The 19,201-nt window shown below is 48.1% G+C and overlaps 1 protein-coding gene across 2 annotated transcripts in view; it reads left to right on the top strand.

Moving 5' to 3' along the window:
* The window catches only part of LOC128823014 (zinc finger protein 436-like), a 446,052-nt gene that overhangs the window by 416,356 nt on the left and 10,495 nt on the right, over positions 1-19,201 (top strand). For both annotated transcript variants that reach the window (XM_054005016.1, XM_054005015.1), the window contains exons 2-3: positions 14,520-14,602; positions 16,882-17,008. In XM_054005016.1, the coding sequence (XP_053860991.1) occupies positions 14,579-14,602; positions 16,882-17,008 (151 nt within the window). In that variant the 5' untranslated portion in view covers positions 14,520-14,578. The remainder of the gene's footprint in view (positions 1-14,519; positions 14,603-16,881; positions 17,009-19,201) is intronic.

The raw sequence follows: 19,201 nt of genomic DNA, 5'->3' as shown, positions 1-19,201 counted from the left end.
CTCTGATGCTCACCCTTAAACAGGACCGGCTCTAGGTTTTTTGCCACCCCAAGCTCCGAGACTGGAACTGTCCAAGCACGTGCTTGCTTTGCTGGTGCCTAGAGCCGGTCCTGCCCTTAACCACTATACCAGAAAGAGTAATACTGGGGAGGCGAATGTAGCCCAGAAAAATTCTGGGCAACAGTCGACCAATAGGGCTGCATGTCATTCCATAGAATCGTAGGTCTGGAAGGGATCTTGAGAGATCATCTGGTCTAGTCTCCTGCACTCATGTCCTCCTGGAGTTGGCCAATGTGGCCATCTATAACTCCAGGAGGAGGATGTTGGACAGGGAGGTGCTCTGCAACTGTGGAGCTTACTTCTGTTCCTCCCTTGGCTCATGTCTCTGGGCAGAGTTCCTCTGGGCGGCGTCCACTGGCTCCCTAGACACATTTGAGGAGCAGTGGGTGCTGACCAAAGTTCTCTGCTTGGATCTGTGACTTTGTACCTGTGACTCTCACTCCTGACCCTCACTCCTCACTCCTGATTCATTAGTTGTCTCCCATAATTATTTGAATCCCAGGTCCAGCAGCTCCTACCCTCAAGCTGGGGGAGGGGCCTTTAGATGCATATGCCTGCCCGCCCGCCTCCCAGATTTCAATAGGTGCACAAGCTGGGTAGAGCAGTCATGCCTGGCGTGAGTTAGCAGCCCTGCTCTTCATCCCTGCCAAACTGGCTTGAGTATTAAGCCCCCGTTTCTCATGCCCACCCTTAACCACTGTACCTGAAAGAATAAAACTGCAGAGGGGAATGCAGCCAGAAAAAACATGGAGACAATTTTTGGTACCACAAAAGAACCAGCTTAGATTACTCAGCCTGGCCCACAAGATGCACTCCTTAAGGCACAAGGAATACAGCACATCAAACGGTGCTGACTCCAGAACTTCTGCTAGGGGGAGGCTTTTGAGGCAGTACAAAAATACTGTAAGTCCTGTGACCCAGGTGAAAGTGTGGGAAAGGCCCAAGATAAGGGCAAGGCTGCCCTGATTTCACTTTCCATCATAGCAGAACATTTTCTGCGGGTCACTTTGGTCATTGTAGGGCCCCTTAGCAAAGTTACCTGGATGAGGAAAAATATATCCCGGTGGTAGTCGATTTTCTCTCCTTTAGAGGCGAATATGGTGGCTAATGCCTCGCTAGCAACAATCAGCTGGGTGGGGTTTGTCTGTGCGGGTTAGACTCAGGGCAAATTTTATCTCTGCTCTACATAAGAACGGCCCTACTGGGTCAGACCAAAGGTCCATCTAGCCCAGTATCCTGTCTTCCAACAGTGGCCAGTGCCAGGTGCCCCAGAGGGAATGAACAGAACAGGTCATCATCAAGTGATCCATCCCCTGTCGTTCATTCCCAGCCTCTGACAAACAGAGGCTAGGGACACCATCCCTGCCCATCCTGGCTAATAGCCATTGATGGACCTATCCTCTGTGAATTAATCTAGTTCTTTTCTGAACCCTGTTATGGTCTTGGCCTTCACAACATTGTCTGGCAAGGAGTTCCACAGGTTGACTGTGCACTGTGTGAACAACTTCCTTTTATTTGTTTTAAACCTGCTGCCTATTAATTTCATGTGGTGACCCCTCATTCTTGTGTTATGAGAAGGAGTAAACAACACTTCCTTATCTACTTTCTCTACACCAGTCATGATTTTATAGACCTCAATTATATCTCCCCTTAGCTTTCTCTTTTCCAAGCTGTAAAGTCCCAGTCTTATTAATCTCTCCTCATGCGGAAGCCGTTCCATACCCCTAATCATTTTGTTCCCTTTTCTCAACCTTTTCCAATTTCAATATATCTTTTTTGAGATGGGGTGACCACATCTGCACGCAGTATTCAAGATGTGGGCATACCATGGATTTATATAGAGCAATATGATATTTTCTGTCCTATTATCTTAATGATTCCCAACATTCTGTTCGCTTTTTTGACTGCTGCTGCACGTTGAGTGGATGTTTTCAAAGAACTATCGACAATGACTCCAAGATCTCTTTCTTGAGTGGTAACCGCTAATTTAGACCCCACCATTTTATGTGTATAGTTGGGATTATGTTTTCCAACGTTTTGAGTGACTATGAGAGAAATGTGATGTTCCACACTTCTGGTCACCTCCGTCCCACCCTTGAGTAACTGGCTGGTTGAAGGATTTAATGGAACCCTTAAAATGATGTTGAAAACTTTTGTGGACCAACTGCCCAAGTTACCTGCCATTTCCCTGTGAGGAGGTTTGCCCAGGAATGCACAGGATCGTCCACTTTTCAACTGCTTTATGGGAGGAGATACTGGGCCCCTGGACCTAATGAACATGGAACGGGAAGGTCTGACCTCTCCTGAAGGGGAGTCTGTGGTGGAGTCTGTGTTGGCCTTCCAGGAAAAATTCACAGAACTCCTAGGTTTTGCCCAGGAGACTCTAACTACAACACAGGAGTAACAGAAAGTCTGGTGTGACCGTACCATGTGGAGTTGGACATATGGTATGGTGGACCAAGTTATGATGCTCATCCATGTGCAAAGGAATAAACTCCAGTTCTCTTCATGTGTCAGTATATTTATGCCTGCATCTGTAATTTTCACTCCATGCCTCTGAAGAAGTGGGTTTTTACCCACAAAAGCTTATGCCCAAATAAATCTGTTAGTCTTTAAGGTGCCACTGGACTCCTCATTGTTTTTAAAGTTAATTAAGTATTTCAGGGAAAACTGTCAGTGTGGCCACCAGCAAGAGTTGGTGGTTGCACTTCGAGGCCACCAAAAATTTATTGTGAGAACCCCTGGTGTAGGGAGGGAACTGTGTTGCCTGGAAAAACCCAATCAGGAGGAGGAAGAGAGACATAGGCATTTACCCAAGACAGTTGATGGCTAAGGAGCCTGGCACCTAGCGTGTGTGTGTGTGTGTGTGTGTAATACAGATGTAATTGTAGTTAACAGTGACACCTGGCTTTTGCCTGCAGGCTGCTTACAACTGAATGCTAGAAGGGACATTTGCTCCAGATGGCTGCAGTTGTGTGGAGCCCTATGGGAAAGTGTGGAGACTGTATTTGTGGTGTATCCTCCAGCTGCACCATGTGCTTGGATAAGAAGCAATGGGCTTAAATTGCAGCAAGGTTGGACATGAGGAAAAACTCCCTGTCAGGGTGGTTAAGTACTGGAATAAATTTCCCAGGGAGGTTGTGGAATCTCCATCATTGGGGATTTTTAAGATCAGGCTGGACAAACACCTGTCAGGGATGATCTAGTTAATACTTAGTCCTGCCTTGAGTGCAGGGGACTGGACTAGATGTCCTCTTGAGGTCCCTTCCAGTCCTATGCGTCTATGGAATTACATGCAGCCCTATTGGTCGACCTGTTGCCCAGAATTCCTTTGGGGCTGCATCCCCCTCCCCAGTTTTATTCTTTTGGGTACAGTGGTTAAGGCTGGGTGTCGGGGGGGGGCTTAATAATACGCAAGCCAGTTGGACGGGGGATGACGAGCCGGGCTGCTAACTCTGGGGCATTGTGGCTCTGCCTGGCTCATGCGGTACAGTGGGAGCCTCTCTAGGGTGACCAGAGGTCCACATTTTATAGGGACAGTCCCGATTTTGGGGTCTTTTTCTTATATAGGCTCCTATTACCCCCCCCCAAACCACTGTCCCAATTTTTCACATTTGCTGTCTGGTCACCCTAAGCCTCTCCCAGAGCCGGAGAAGAGTTTTGTGCCGCTCGAAAGCTTGTCTCTCTCGCCAACAGAGACTGGTGCAGTGACAGATGTAACCTTGCCCTCACCTCGTCTCTCGAGCTGCAGGCTCTTAGCATGTGCAGATCGCAGTGTAGGGCGGTGGGGGACAATCCTACATGCGCAGAGGCAGAACCCAGAGAAACTACATTTCCCAGAAAATCTGGCACATGGGGCTTTCCAGGCAGCTCCTCCCCGCGAGCGTCCCCCCATGTCCTTAGGCGCAGGATCAGCTGGCAGCCCAGGGCGCTGAGAGCGCTGGGGGAGGAGTCCGGAGAACAAAGGAGGAAGGGCGGTGTGTGACCAGCTCCTGCGAATGGAAATGCCACGCTGCAGCCTGCTGCTGCCTCCATTGTGATCTGGGACCCCGGGCGGAGCAGGAGGGTCTGTGCCGGGGAGACCCATTAACCCCCCCTGCCCGGCCCGCGCCCTGCTCGCGCTGGGGCCGCCCCGGGCTCTGCCCGCCCCGCTGCGGAGCTGCAGCCTCCAGGTACCGGAGCGAGCCCCGGGGGCGGGGCCGGGCGGTGACTCTCCCCAGTGTCCGTGGGGGGGACCCGGCATCTCGCAGCGCCGGGATCTGCTCCCTGGGGGCAGCGCCCGCGGGGGGCTCGGAGTTGCTGTCCCCGCAGGAGCCCAACGCCCCCGGCCCGGCCAGGCTCTGCCCTGGGGCCCCACGGGGGAGAACCAGCCCCCACTGGGGTCCCTGCGTGGGGCCGGGCGGGGGCTGCCGGGCTGGGCGAGATCTGGGAAAGGGGCGGATGGAAAATGTCCGTGCAGCCCGGACATGGCCGGGGGGGGGAGAAGAGCCGGTGACCCCCGAGGAGCGGGGAGAGGAAGGGGGGGCTGAGATCCCCTCGGATTTACCGCTGCCCCCTCCCGTGGGGACCCCCCCATCCTCTCCAGCCCTGCCCCCTTTCTCCCTAGAGAGCAACGAGCCACATCCAGGGTGACCCCCCCCCTTTCCCTCAGATCCTTGAGAAGGTCTCTGTTCCCCTCCCCCGATTGTGCCCCATTTTCTCTCCACTTCACCAGTGGCCCGTTCAAATCTCAGGTCTGGGGTGTTTCCCCCCATTTGTATCTGCAGTGATTTGTCCTTGTTTAGGTGGGAAATCGTTCCCCTGAGTGATTTCTGAACTGGGCAGAGGGTTAATGGGCAGAGGCTGGGAGAGCCCTGAGACAGGGATACCTCTGGGCTCAGCTTGCGGGGGGCACTCTCTGCTGGCAACAGGGCATGGAAAGGCCCAGGAAGGGAAGGGAGGAGCAAGCGTCCCCCTGGAGACAGCCCAGCCCCAGGTTTCCCAGTCCCAACTACTTCCTCCTCCCCCCTCCCCCCCAAACAACTGCCTGCTAGTCCCATTCCCAGACCCCACTGCCAGCGACCTTCTGGCTCCAGCCCCGCTCCTTTCCCCTGTGACAAGGACATCACCCAGGGCTCCCTCCTGGCCCTGTGAATGTGAGGGAAAGAGAATCCATCCCATTCTGGTTTGATTGAATATCGCTGTATAATCCCCTCAAATTTCCCTTCCTTTTGCTTGAACTGTTGAACAGTGACATAAAATCTCCCCAGATGTTGGTGCTTCTCTCTTATATTGGCAAATACTTAGTTTGTACCCCATTTTCTCCTCACTTCTGAAATACTTCCCACTTTTCTCTCCAGGTGTCTGACTCATTTATTATTCCTGGAGATTTTCCCATCTAATTTATCTGAGAACATCAAAGCTCCTCAGGTGTTGCCCTTTCCTCAACTTCTTGAATATTGATTGATATAAAACCCTTGCGAATTTTGCCCTTTTCTCTCTAGCTATCAAAGATTGACCTGAAATCCTTTCAAATTTTATCTCTTTCCCTTGTGTCAACTACTGCTAGAAAATTCCTCAAGCTTTTCCTCTAACCAGTGAGAAGGATGCTAAAGTTCCCCATATTTGCAGCCTTTTCTTTGTATTACTAAATACCGATTTCAAACATCAGATGTTACCATTTCCCATATTATTATCCAGCTCTCATTTAAAAAAATCCTCACTGATGTGGAGGTGCTCCTCATGCAGCCTCTTCTACTTTTTTGGAGGGAACCTGTTGCCTGACTCTTTCTCCATGTTGGAGGTTGCAGGGTTACCTCCGCTCCCAGAACTCCCCAATCTGATGCCTGGAATCCCGCCCCCTCCCCCAGATCAGGCCCTGTATCTCCACCCCCCCATCCCTCCCTGTACAAACCCAGACAGAGATCAGGGCCCCTGATGTGCTGGAGATGGCAGAGACCTCAACAGAGATCAGGCCCCGCATTGTGGAAGGCTCTGCCCAGACCCTGACCAAGAGCTGGATCCCCATTGTGACAAATGTGGCACAAACCGTGACTGAGGTCAGGGCTCCTATTGTATTGAACATGGCTCTGACCTGGACTGAGCTCAGGGCCCACGGTGTGCTGCACAGACCTTGACCAAGTTTGGGGCCTTCATTCAGCCTAGTGCAGGGTCCAAGATCAGGGTCCCTATTGTGCCACACATGGCAGAGACCCTGACTGACATCACAGACCCTCTCTCAATGTTCCCTCTCATTTTCCCATGCATGTACAGAATGAATTTTGTTATGTACCTCAATATGGAGGTGATGTGTGGCTGGGGTAGGGCTGAGGGGTTCTGAGTGTGGGAGGGACAAAGGGCTGGGGTAGAGGGTTGGGATGGGGGTGAGGGCTCCGGCTGGGGGTGCAGACTCCCTCCAGCCCTCTTTCCCCGCAGCAGCAGCTGGGTTGGGGCTGGGTGGGAAGGCATCTCTTCCCACTGCGGCAGCTCCGGGGCTGGGGAGGGGCGCTTCTCCCTTGGCAGCTACAGGGCTGGGGGAGAGCATCTCTCAGTGGTTTGATCATTGGCCTGCTAAATCCAGGGTTGTGAGTTCAACCTTGAGGGGGCCATTTAGGGATCCGGGGCAAAAATCTGTCTGGGTATTGGTCCTTCTTTGAGCAGGGGATGGGACTAGATACCTCCTGAGGTCCCTTCCAACCCTGATATTTTATGATGCTTTGCCTCTCACTGCTGCGGCAGATCCAGGACTGGGGAGAGGCACCTGTCCCCAGCTGCAGCAGCTATGGGGTTGTGGGAGAGTGTCTGTCCCTGCCTCTCCCTGCCATGGCAGGTCCAGGGCTGGGAGAGAGGCATCTCTCCCCGCCTCAGCCTGAGTGCTGCGCAGCCCTTGATAAGCTGGTGGGTGGCCATGCAGCTTAGAGAGAACTTAGCTCTCCTTTGCTAGGCACTGCAGAGACCCCAAGTGAGATGAGACCCCACTGTTGTGCCAGGTAAAACTGAGACCCGAACCAAGATTACAGCCCCCCTTGTGCCAGGCAGCACATGACTATACCCTGGTGGGAGGGGCAGAGAGACTTTTTTTAAAACAAAGAATCCCTTACCAGTGTATCTGGCTGCATAAAGTCTCATAAGAGTTCACCAATTTGTCTTATCTGCTGTTGGGATTCCCTGAATTCCTCTTAGGATTTCATCATTTACCTTTGATAGGAACTACTTCTGCCATAAAAAAAGTCAGGTGAGCATAGATGGCCCTGAGGCAGGGCCGGCTCCAGGGTTTTTGCCACCCCAAGCGGCGGGGAAAAAAATAGCCACGATTGTGATCCGCAGCAGCTCCACTGCGCCGCTTTCTTCTTCGGCGGCAATTCGGCAGCAGGTCTTTCCCTCCGAGAGGGACAGGGACCCTCCGCCGAATTGCCCTCAACGAGCCTGACATGCCACCCCTTCCCCTTGGCCGCCCCAAGCACCTGCTTTCTCAGCTGGTGCCTGGAGCCGGCCCTGCCCTGAGGAAGGTAAATAGGAAATCCCAAATACTTCTCTCTCCTTTCTACCTAGCCCCAGAATCTAAAATACACCTGCATGGAGATAAACTCACCTGGCTCATCTTTACCCTACAGATGTCAAAATCTTTTTCTGAACAAGCCCTTTCATCTCCAATGAAGAAGTGAGGTTCTTACCCACGAAAGCTTATGCTCCCAATACTTCTGTTAGTCTCAAAGGTGCCACAGGACCCTCTGTTGCTTTTTACAGATTCAGACTAACACGGCTACCCCTCTGATACATCTCCAATGAGTTATTACCCCAGGAGCTGGCTGGAATCCCTTTGATCAGAAACCTCTCTCAGTCAAGGCACCAGGACAAGTGCATTGCTGCCGGTGCCTGCCTGCCGAGTTGATGAACTGTAATGGTCAGACATCTCACCAGCATAGAAGTATATCGAAGGCGAACCTGAAAGATATTTCAGAGTAGCAGCCGTGTTAGTCTGTATCCGCAAAAAGAACAGGAGTACTTGTGGCACCTTAGAGACTAACAAATTTAAATTTATTAGTCTCTAAGGTGCCACAAGTACTCCTGTTCTTCTTTTTGCTGAAGGATATTAAGAATTTAAATTATCCACCACATGTCCCACGTTCCACTAAAATGAATCCAACCCACAGGTCACTTGGGCAGAAGTATCAATGTCTGGATGCTACATTGTGAGCACAGTAAATGAAGCTGCAAAATAAATGATGTTTAAATAGCCTCGCTCTATTAAGAGGTACTTGAAACAGATGTGTACCAGGCTGGGTTGTTTGGAAGCTGAAGCCTGTGCTTCCATCCCCCACCACTGTCAAGTTTTAGCAAGTCAGCAAATAACAACCTTATGTATTAGTAACTGCTACTGGTTACAATTCGCTACCCCTGTTCCAGTAGCAGATTAGGGCAGATGGCAGTTTTTTTACAATACCTTACGGATCAGTAACTGCGACTGGTAGCAAATTAAGACAGAGAGCAGTTTTTCACACTACGCCAATGGGGAAACTGACGCTCAGAGAGCTGAAGTAATTTGCTCAAGTTTGCATGGAGAGTTTGGGGCAAAACTGGGAACTGAACCCAGACTGTTTGAATTTTTGCCTCTCCCCTTAACTTCAAGCCCAGCTTGTGCATGTTCAGTGTTGTGTTGATTTCATTATTTGCATTGCATTGGCTTCCAAGAGAGGTTGTGGAATTTCAATCATTGGAGGTTTTTAAGACCAGGTTAGCGATACACCAGTCTGGGAACGTCTACGGATACTTGGTCCTGCCTCAGCACAGGAGGCTTGAGTAGACGACCTCTCAAGATCCCTTCTATGCCTACATTGAAATAATTCTGTCTTGTGCCGTGTCGTGTTCTACACTGAGCTGTTTTGCATGGTGCCATTTGGAACTGTGATCACACCACGTTGTGTTGCATAGTTTTATGGTGCATTGTTTTGCCTCAGGTTGGTTCATGCCTGTGTTGGGTTGGTTTGAGCTGAGCTCTTTTGCATGCTGTACTTTTGTCCTAGGTTGTCCTAGTTTGCTTTGTGTTGCTTTGCTCTCCTTTGTATTCTGTCATTTTATGCTGTGGAGTGTAGGGTGGGTTTTTTTGTTTTTTGCTGAATTGCCTGACATTGTGTGTGGTGGGTTTTTTTTCCTGTATGTTTTGTTTTTATACATATATATTGCGTAGCATCCTCGAAATGTAGGGCTGGAAGAGACCTCAAGATGTCATCAAATCCAGCTGTCTCTGCCGAGGCAGGACCCAGTATATGTAGATTATCTCTGATAGAGGTTTGTCCTACCTGTTCTTAAAAACTTCCAGGGAAAGAGACTCCACAGCCACTCTTGTAAGACTATTCCAGAGCTGAACTACCTGAGCTCTGGGGACACCCACACAAGTTTTAGTGGTGAGCAGCTGTGGAGAGAGGAGACCCCAGTGAGTGGGCAGCTGGGTAAATAGACTAAAGTTGGGAAGAGAAACATTGACGTGTCCAAGGTCACCCAGGCTGTCAGTGACACAGCTAGACATAGATCCCAGTTCTAGGGGCTGTTTTGGCTGCTGAAGGTCTCTGCCACGCTGGTGTTTTAGGAACTGGTGGAAAACCTTAGTATAGACAGAATTTACACTAGTGCACTCTGATTGGCACTGGTGCACCATGTCCCAGTTTGAAGGCTTGCGGGGGGCGGGCGGGGAGACAGTGACCTCAGTGAGGCCTGGGGCTGGCTGACCAGTGCAGCTGGTAACAGAGGGGCAGCAGTGAGGTATGAGCCAGGAGCACAGCCCCACAGGCCTGGGCACTGACTTCCCCTGACCCAGGACACCCACCCGCAGCTGTGTGCCGGGACTGCAGCTGAGCTGCCCTGCCAAGACAGCCTGTGCATCCATGGAGAAACCACCGCTTCTTTTGTTTTCTGCACATTTAGGAGTCTATGTCTCTGCTCCCTGTGGCCGTGGTGCATTCCGTGCTAGAGCAGGACGTCAACAGAGCAGACGCACGCACCATAGCTCCGTCTGGAACACGCAGCATTCACTGCCAGACGGGATGGGTGATTTTTCAGGGGCCCAGCTTGTTATGCCTGGCTGGGGTGGATTCAGTTGGACGGGGGTCTGGGGCTCTGATAGTTTGGGATGTTCCTTTTTGCAAAGTCAGTTCTTTCCCTTTATTGTTTTACCCCCACTTATGCCTGAGGCCACTCTCTTCTTAACTTGCTTTGGTTATTTCAGTTCCAGTTTTTAAATGGGATCTAATAATTGCAAAGCTGAATGAAAGATAAAACAAACAGAACCATTTGAATTTTGGCACATAGCTGGTAGAACTGTACCTAGTGAAGGTCTGCTGTAATTACCTGGTTACCTATAGCATTGTCTGGTGGGCGGATAAAGCGATGTCAAAGAGCCAAAAGCACTTTTTAGGGCAGAAGGGCTCGTCGGTGTTTGCTCTCTAGGGAGCATGTCACCGGCCAGAGCTTGCAGTCTTTCAGGAGTGGTGCACTGGATTGTATTTAGTAATCTCAAAGTAAAAGGTTAAGACTGCTGGTTCACAATATCCACTGAAATCTTGCAAACAGTTATACAGACTCTAATGCTATTAAAACAACATGGTGTTACTATTCAGTCCCTTAAAGCTATGTAATTAAAATTACAAGATGAGCACATGGGATATGAACTGATGTCTAATTTCCATTTCTTAATGCCTGATATTTTTACACTCACTCACACCATCTGTTTTGGTGGTGTTTTTTTTAAATTTGATGCACAGCAACCAGTCAAGTTAATGAATGCATGTCAATTACTGATTGCTTTCTGTTGCTTAATCAGATGCTTATGCACCTAATTAAAACTGTAGCATTTTGAATGGAAATGTATCAAAACAGCTTAGCTCCAATGTGTTTAAATGTGAATGAAAAGTTTCCAAATTAAATACATGGCAGGATGGTAAACAGGGGGGAAATACACAGAAGTGCCTCTAAACTGTCCTGAGAACTTCTGCTCCCAGCCCTTCATGAGTTCTGGCCTCTTGGGCCACTTGGCTCCCAGTCCCACATCAGCTGTGTCCCCCTCCCCCAGCCTCACCCCTGCTTCTACTGCAGATCTTCACTCCCCTCAACTAGGCGAGGGGGTTGACACTGCAGCCCCTAAAGCATCTGCGTTACTCTGGTCTTGCTGATATTGTCTCACATATCCGGGCTATTTAGATTTCAGGGGACGATTTGCCAGAGTTACTGACTCTGGGAGGTGGGAGAGAGGAGAGGCTGAGAGGGAGTTTGCTCCCCACACTCTGTAGGGCCATGTTCAACCCTGGTAGCCTCCATGTTACCTCATCCTCCATCCTCCCTCATGTGTCTCTGCTCATGTGTCAGAGTGTCACCTTCTGATCATAATGCCACTGGCCTCAGCAGAGCTCCCAGAAAGGAGCTACATCACGATGGGGTTAAAGTGGAGAGCACGTGACAGGGACTGAGGGTGAAATGCATCACAGGGAGGGTGTAATTATCCTCAGAGCACGCATTACAGTCTAGGAAGTGAAAGAATGAAAGTACTTCATTACTTAAAAGTACGGTTGAAAGGATTGGATTTTTAATCAGTACATGTCAATTATACTGCACATGCAAATGCACACAGATGAAAAAAATTGATATAGGCAAAATGACAAAAATGCTTCTGGAGAAAGTTGAGTTTGATTGAAGGATATTTACAGTGTATATTTTGCATGTGACATTGACAATTTCTGTTTGAACCGTTCTAAAGATCTAGCTTTTTTGAATCTCAACATGTAATTACATAATTATTGTCTGACCACCCCCATAACTGCCCACAGCTCTGAACACTGAAATTGGAGAAAGGGCTTAAAAAACAGACATAGATATCATCTGTTGAAATTATTAATAAAAAAATAGACATAATGGATTCAGCCAAGCCTACCAAACAGCAATCGCAATATGCTAGGGGATGGAAATTCACAGCTAAGGCATCCAACCTTAATTCTGCCCCTTAGTGACACTAGACAATCGCCATAGGGCTACGAATAAGGCATTTTACTGTATAAAGTTCCAGATTAGATTATACCAATTTGTAAAGACACATGAGATCTTTCCCTCATGGTATCAACTTCACTGGGTTCTTTCTTTTATTGGTAATTCCCAGAAGTCAATAGATCAATAACATTGTATCAGTTATGAAGTGGCCATTTTGGATTTCTGTCGAGTGTCTATAATTTTGCACTAGGGGCCAGGTCCTTGTAAGACGGAGCCTTGGTTTCATTTTAACTTGTGCATGCTCAGCGGCTTCCAGAATTTGGTTTAAAGTAGTTCCATGTTTTTCTGGCCTGTTCTTAAAAGAGCTGCTATAGAAAGAGGGGAGTGGCAGAAACTCCCTGTAGGATCAGTAGCTGAGTCCCTTAGATATTTATAGCTCATCAGAAGAAGGACGGGGATTTGTGGGGGTCTGGGGATTTAATAAACACACAAATATCATCATTCTTAATGAATTTTCCTCTTCTAATTCCCATAACCCACTAATTATCCCTGGCTGCCCCGGGGAGTCTGGGGAGGAAGTACTAGTAACCTCCTTTGCCCAGTGTGGAACCTAAGGCACAAGGATCTTTCACATCCCAGGGTGGGGAAGGACCCTCTGGGGCTGGCTGCAGTCTCTTCTTGCTGTTGAGAGAGGAATGGGGTGGTCCCTCATATAGAACACACCCATGGGCAGATGGGAAATGCAGTTTCCTCCAGGGGATTGGAAATGTTTGGTTTAGAGTCCTGAGCTCTGTCTTCCTGTTTGTCTCCTTCTGCCACTTTCAGATCTCTTGGAGAGACAAGGTGGGTGAGGTAATTTCTTTTAGGACCCATTGAAAAAAAATATTCCATCTCTTTAATATCCTGGGACCAACATGGCTACAACAACTTTCAATCTCACTCCTTGTCTCCTTGTACCCCCTTCCCCTGTCACCCCCCTCTCAGCTGGGACTGCCTCATATGATGGGGAAATTAGGGCTCACTCCTGGAGCTGGATTAGGTCCCCCCAACACTAACGGGAGTGGAAGCCAGGGTGCGTCAGAGGCAGCAGCAGCTCTGGGATTCAGAGATGCATAGGGAGAAGAGATGGGAGTGGGGAGGGGATGTTTGTGCAGGGTGTGAGTTCTTGGTAAAATGCAGGATGCCACTGCCTCCACTGTGATCTGGGAGTCTGGATTGAGCAGCTGGTGCTCCCCGATAGTGAATAAAATGACCCTATTTCTCTTATCTTCTGCACTGATTTTTGTCCCCTCTTCTCTGTAAAGCTCCAACCTTTGTTTAAAACCTCCTCAGATTTAGGGCGTTTCCCACCCATTTTATCTGCAGGATTTGTCCTTGCTTGGGTGGGAAATGGTTGCCCTGAGCTATTCCCCAATGGGAAGAGAGTTAGCGAGTGCCGCTTGGGACAACCCAGAGACCTGGCTGCCTCTGGGATTGGGAGCAAGGTGGCTGTTCTCTGCCAGCAACCGAGTGTGGAAGGGGCACAGGAGGAGCATGTGTCCCCCATGGAGACTGCCCAGCCCCGGGTTACCCAGTCCCAGCCGCTTCTGCCCCCCGAGCATGACCCAAATCTCTTCACCCCTCCAACTACCAAACTTCCCTCACTGCTACTCCATCCTGACTGGCAGAGAACCTCTAAGCTCTATCGCCTTCTCTTTGCCTCTGAAAGTTGCCTTTCCCAGGGCTTTGCTGCCTGTGTGAATGGCAGGTAGGGATGGGGAGCCATCACTTTCTGGGTATTTACTGAACATTCATCTAGTCCCTGACACCTTCATTAATGCAGAGGTAAGGTCGCCCAGCAGTATTTTGGGCCCTTCCAGAGTGTCAAGTTCAGCAAAACTCAAACCTCCAAAAACTAGGAAATGGAGAGCTAATGTGCATTCCAGTGCAACCTTAACTCTGCCCCCTGGAGCTGGCAACAGCCACTGGGCGTTATCTGCCTGCACTCATGGTACTCGGTGTAGCTGCACTGATTGGGAGAAGTGTTAGTGAGAGCAAAGTGGTGGAGGTATGATAGTCATATAAGGAGAACCGGGTCTGAGTGCCCCATGTGTGTGATGAAAGGAAAGGTGCGCATGTGTACCTGTGCAAAAATGAACCTGGAACCGCCGAGCTGTGCATGTTGCCAGCAAGAAGCAAGGGACTTTTTCCTCCTAAAGGGGGCGCTCCACCACCTACAGACTTGTGACCTTGCCTGGATGGACTCAGCACCCCCAGCCTTGGCTTCTGCTATTACTGCCACATCTCGGTCAGGATCCCTGTTACTGGGAGGGTTTCACCATGTCTCAGAGGGTTACACCCTGGTGGGAGGGGGCTAGGCCTGCACTGGAATAAGGTCACTCTGTGCTTCGCAGTTTGGCAGAACCTAGAATGTCCATTAGCAGGGAAAAATCCTGGGGGGAAACGGCTTGTGGAATGGACAAAAACCCCGTCTGAATTCTCTCACATTGTCCTTCTCATCCTGGCAGGCTACAGAATAACGTCCACATTTCGCTCCAGATCATCCCCTCCTCCCAGGGGGAAGGAAATGGCTGCAATGGAGCTGGCTCAGGTAAGGGATTATCAGGGAGCTGGTGTTGGGTTCTGCTTGGAGGGAGAGGAGCCGTAAATGCATAGGAAGGTGGGAGCTTCTAGAGGTGCTGGGAGGCAGGAAATATCTCGGGTGCAGGAAGGAAGGGGACAGGATGTGACAAACCTGCTGAGACTTGTGTAATCTGGGGTCTACTTTTAAGGAATAGGAGTGGAACTTCCCCTCTTTGTGGAAGAGGAAATAACCCCTCAGCCAAGGCTGGGAAAACTTCCCAGATTCCCAGTGCTGGAGCCTGAATCTATCAGTCAGTTTTTAATCTATTTAATGTATGCCGTGTTTATTTTGTATCATTCTAGTTTTTTTAATCAATATATTGTACTGAACCAAGTGAGGTGTCTTACAGAAGTCTCAGTATATTAAATCAATACTCTTAGCTTTATCTGTTACCTGTGGTTTTTCAGAAACTTAAAGCAATTCTGTCTGATCAGAGAGTAATGCAAGTAAGCGTGCTCGTGTCTAACACTGCAATGTTTAGATTTACGCACACACAGATAAACAATAGATTTAGAACATCCCAGGTATTTACCTAAATTCTGGGACAGTATTGAGTAATCAACGATGGGTCAGTGCTGGCCAAACGCCTCCCTGCCAGGGACAAAAGAGGACAGGAAAGATTTCTCTTCAAGGATAGCTCCAGATGACTGCTCCAAAGTACACTCTATTATCTAAACTTCTTATAGCTGACTTCTCAAGACATATAGGTCATAATGACCCCTACTGGCTCATCACGTCTCCTAACTTTCAATAAACTTCTAATATCAGAGGCATCTACACTCAAGGTTTTCATCCACTTATCTTCTGTCATTCTCAGTTATTTACTTCTCTCCCCTCCTCCCATTCTGATTAGCAGAAAATGCCAGCTACACCTCTACCCCAATATAACGTGACCCGATATAACACCAGGGGGGCGGGGCTGCGCACTCCAGTGGATCAAAACAAATTCGATAAAACGCGGTTTCACCTATAACGCGATAAGATTTTTTGGCTCCTGAAGACAGCGTTATATTAAGGTAGAGGTGTAGTTTTGACCTTGCCTCTAAAAGCCTGTTTTTCAAATTAACCCTTAACTATGTTGTGTTCTAATTAATTAATTCCTGGTGGCTGAATGCATACAATATGGTTGCAATCAGCTTGATCATATTCTGGGGTATACACAAATTTGTCACCCTCAGATCCGGGGCAACATATCAACCAGTCGTCTGGCCTCATCCAATAAGGATATCCAGTTAGTTTGATAGGATCTATTTTCCCTAAACCTTTGTTGATTAGTACAATTATATTACCTTCCTTTAATTCTTTTATTAATAAAATCCAGTATCGGCTGCTCCATTCTCTTGCCCAGTATCGACGTCAGACTAACTCTTGTAATTAGCTGGGTCATCTCTTTTATACTTTTTAAATATTGGCACAGCATTAGCTTTATTCCAGTCTTATGGAATTTCCCCAGTGTTCCAAGTCCTAATTAAAATCAACATTAACAGTCCACCACGCTCCTCCACCAGGTCTTTTAAAAGTCTCGGATGCAAGTTATCTGGACCTGCTGATTTAAACACATCTAACTTTAATAGCTGCTGTTTAACGTCCTAGTGAGTTATTATTGGAAAGGAAAGAGTCATGTTCATCATCATATAATAGGACTACATCATCTGCTTTCCCCAAAAAAAAATCTAGGAGAGAAATTCTTATTGAACACTTATCTCTTCAGCATTTTTTGTGTGTGCTAATTCTGCCATTTCCGTCTAATAATGGACCAATGCCATTGTTAGGATTCTTTTTGTACATATACTTTTAAAAACTTCCTTCTGATTTTCCTAGGCTCTGCTGGCCATATATTTCTGTTTGCTTCCCTTACCCATTTGCTACATTTCCAATCTTCTGACTTGTATACACTTTCCTATTGACTTCTCCTTTCTTCCATATATTTTGCTGAGAGGGTGTTGGGATTCCTATCAGGGGGCTGTCTCTGGACACTGCTGGAAGCTCCATCTCCTGTACCAAGCTCTGGCTTGTGGGTGTGAGATAAATGTGAAGACCCTGCCTCCCTCTGTCAGCTGAGAGACACAAAGGTTCTCTTGTTCTACTCTACCCTCTGATGCCTCCTGGCTGCTCTAAGCAAGGTGGGGGTGGGACTTGGAAGCTCTTGGAGTTACATGTTCAATTTACATGACCCTGATCTCCCACAAATAATGGGGCTGTGACTGGGGCAGCAGGTACTGAGTGAGGGACTCTTGTGCTTTCAGGGGCTGCTGACTTTCGAGGAGGTGGCTGTGTATTTCACCAGGGCAGAGTGGGCTCTGCTGGACCCCGCTCAGAGAGCTCTCTACAGAGACGTCATGCAGGAGAACTATGAGACGGTGGCCTTGCTGGGTAAGTATTCCCCATCCCCTCCGTTATTAGAAGCTGTGGCGTCTCTGAAGAACCTGAGTAACAACTTTATACCTTTACTTATACTACTCCTGGGGGAATTCTGCACCAAAATATTAAATTCTGTGCACAATGTTTTAAAATTCTGCATTTTTCCCCTCAAAATAATGCAATAGAATCCAGCTTGTTTCAATTATTTTGGTAATTTATTTAAACTACAATACAATGGATGGAGAATGGGAGCATGGAGCATTGGTGGAAATCACCAACCCCCCTCAGTCTAATAGTAATGTAGCTAGTATTGACCCTTTACTTGTAATTATTAGTCAACAAATATATGGAGCCATATGCTCAGTTCATGGAGCATGTTTTGAGAGGAAATTTTTTCAGTCCAAAAATTTAGACCAGTTCTAATCACTAATGCACCATGAGCATTTATAAAGCCATATTGTCCTTTAGAATAAGATTCTTTTACACCACTCGTACAAATGTTAAGGCTCCCTTACATTGCCAACCTGTTTTATACTCTTGGGGGAATTCACTAACAATGGGAACAATTCAGAAATGCCCCAAGCCACTACCCCTACCCCTCCATGCCAAGCATGCTGCAATAGCAAGCAAGAGGGACAGAGTTTCTCTCTCTCACAAACACACACACGATTACCCAGCCCCACACCCTCAGGCGGTGATTTACATCTCTACCAGCTGCCAAACTGACCTGTCTACACTGCCAAGGAGTGGGCAAATGACCGCTCTTGCGGCTTCCCTTTGCTTCCCCGTCAATAGTCATTTTTCTGCAGGTAAGCAAAGAAATCTGTGGAGGCCATGAATTCTGTGCACATGCACTGATGCAGAATTCCCCCAGGAGTAATCAAACAAGTTTTGACAAGTTTCCTTGCCCACATTTTTTGGCCTTATCTCCCACTTGCTGGTATAATTTTTTGGACATTTGCATTTTTGGTTCTGTCAGTCATTTAAAAATTGTATTTAAAGTATCCTTACTGGACGCATTAAAATACATTAATAACTGTAGCTTTCATGCCTTCTTCCTCATTTTAAGAAGAAAATATACTGTCTGTACAATTCTGAATTAAGTTGAGTAAATTGGTGTATGACTCATGCCTGGCTTGTGTGACAGTCAGATGAGCTCCTCTTTTGATAGGAGAGCGTATAATATTGCCATTCAGGACCCCACAGGTGAAGGGAGAACAGAGCCATGGGAGGGGAGGAGAAGGGGGCAGTAGATAATTCTGGGGTGCCAGGACATGGGGAGGGTGTGTGCAGGGTTAGAGGTAAGAAGGATCAGGGAGGGATGAGGTAGGGAGGGATGAGGAAGGAACATAATAAGTTTCCAAGGTGCTGGGAGGTGGTGACGGCTGAGAGTAATGGGAAGAAGGGGAGGGGAGTGTGGAGGAAGGGCACCCAGGAAGTGGTCTGGGAGGGTCAATGGGAGGGAGGAGAGGTTTGGGGATCTAGAGCTGTGGGGGATCCCAGACCTTTAACCCCAAATTCGTACCCAACCCTTGTGGCTTTAGAGCCTACACTCCAGTTTTATTTCTGTTCAGTTTCACTTCATTATACATTTCTCCCCCCAAAAATATTATTTTAACTCTTGATCTCCCTCTCCCACTCATTACCCCATCCCCATATAACCTCCCCATCTCTATTCACAGTGACCCTGGCCAACCTTCCTGAGTCCTTGCTGCATTCCTCCCTCCCATAGCAGGGCCCCTACCCAGGCACAAATGGGCACTTGGTTGATGATGTCACAGGGTGGTAGTGTAGCCTGTACAATTTTTACACCTATAAGATTATGTATTGGGATATAACTTGTCCTTGTAGGTGGCTACTCAGAGTTAATTCTGAAGATGAAATTTTGGTGTAACATACACAAATTTTATTTAATACGGACAGTTATAATGATATAATAGGCAAGGATCAATATACATAATGCTTAGAATAAGGTAAGTGTAGATTCATTGATTCATAGATTCTAGGACTGGGAGGGACCTCGAGAGGTCATCGAGTCCAGTCCCCTGCCCGCATGGCAGGACCAAATACTGTCTAGACCATCCCTGATAGACATTTCTCTAACCTACTCTTAAATATCTCCAGAGACGGAGATTCCACAACCTCCCTAGGCAATTTGTTCCAGTGTTTAACCACCCTGACAGTTAGGAACTTTTTCCTAATGTC

This window comes from Malaclemys terrapin, chromosome 15, assembly GCF_027887155.1.
Source record: "Malaclemys terrapin pileata isolate rMalTer1 chromosome 15, rMalTer1.hap1, whole genome shotgun sequence".
NCBI classification, from domain to species: Eukaryota; Metazoa; Chordata; order Testudines; family Emydidae; genus Malaclemys; species Malaclemys terrapin.
The sequence above is the reverse complement of the archived record's forward strand: the minus strand, read 5'-3'. Positions and strand labels throughout refer to the sequence as shown.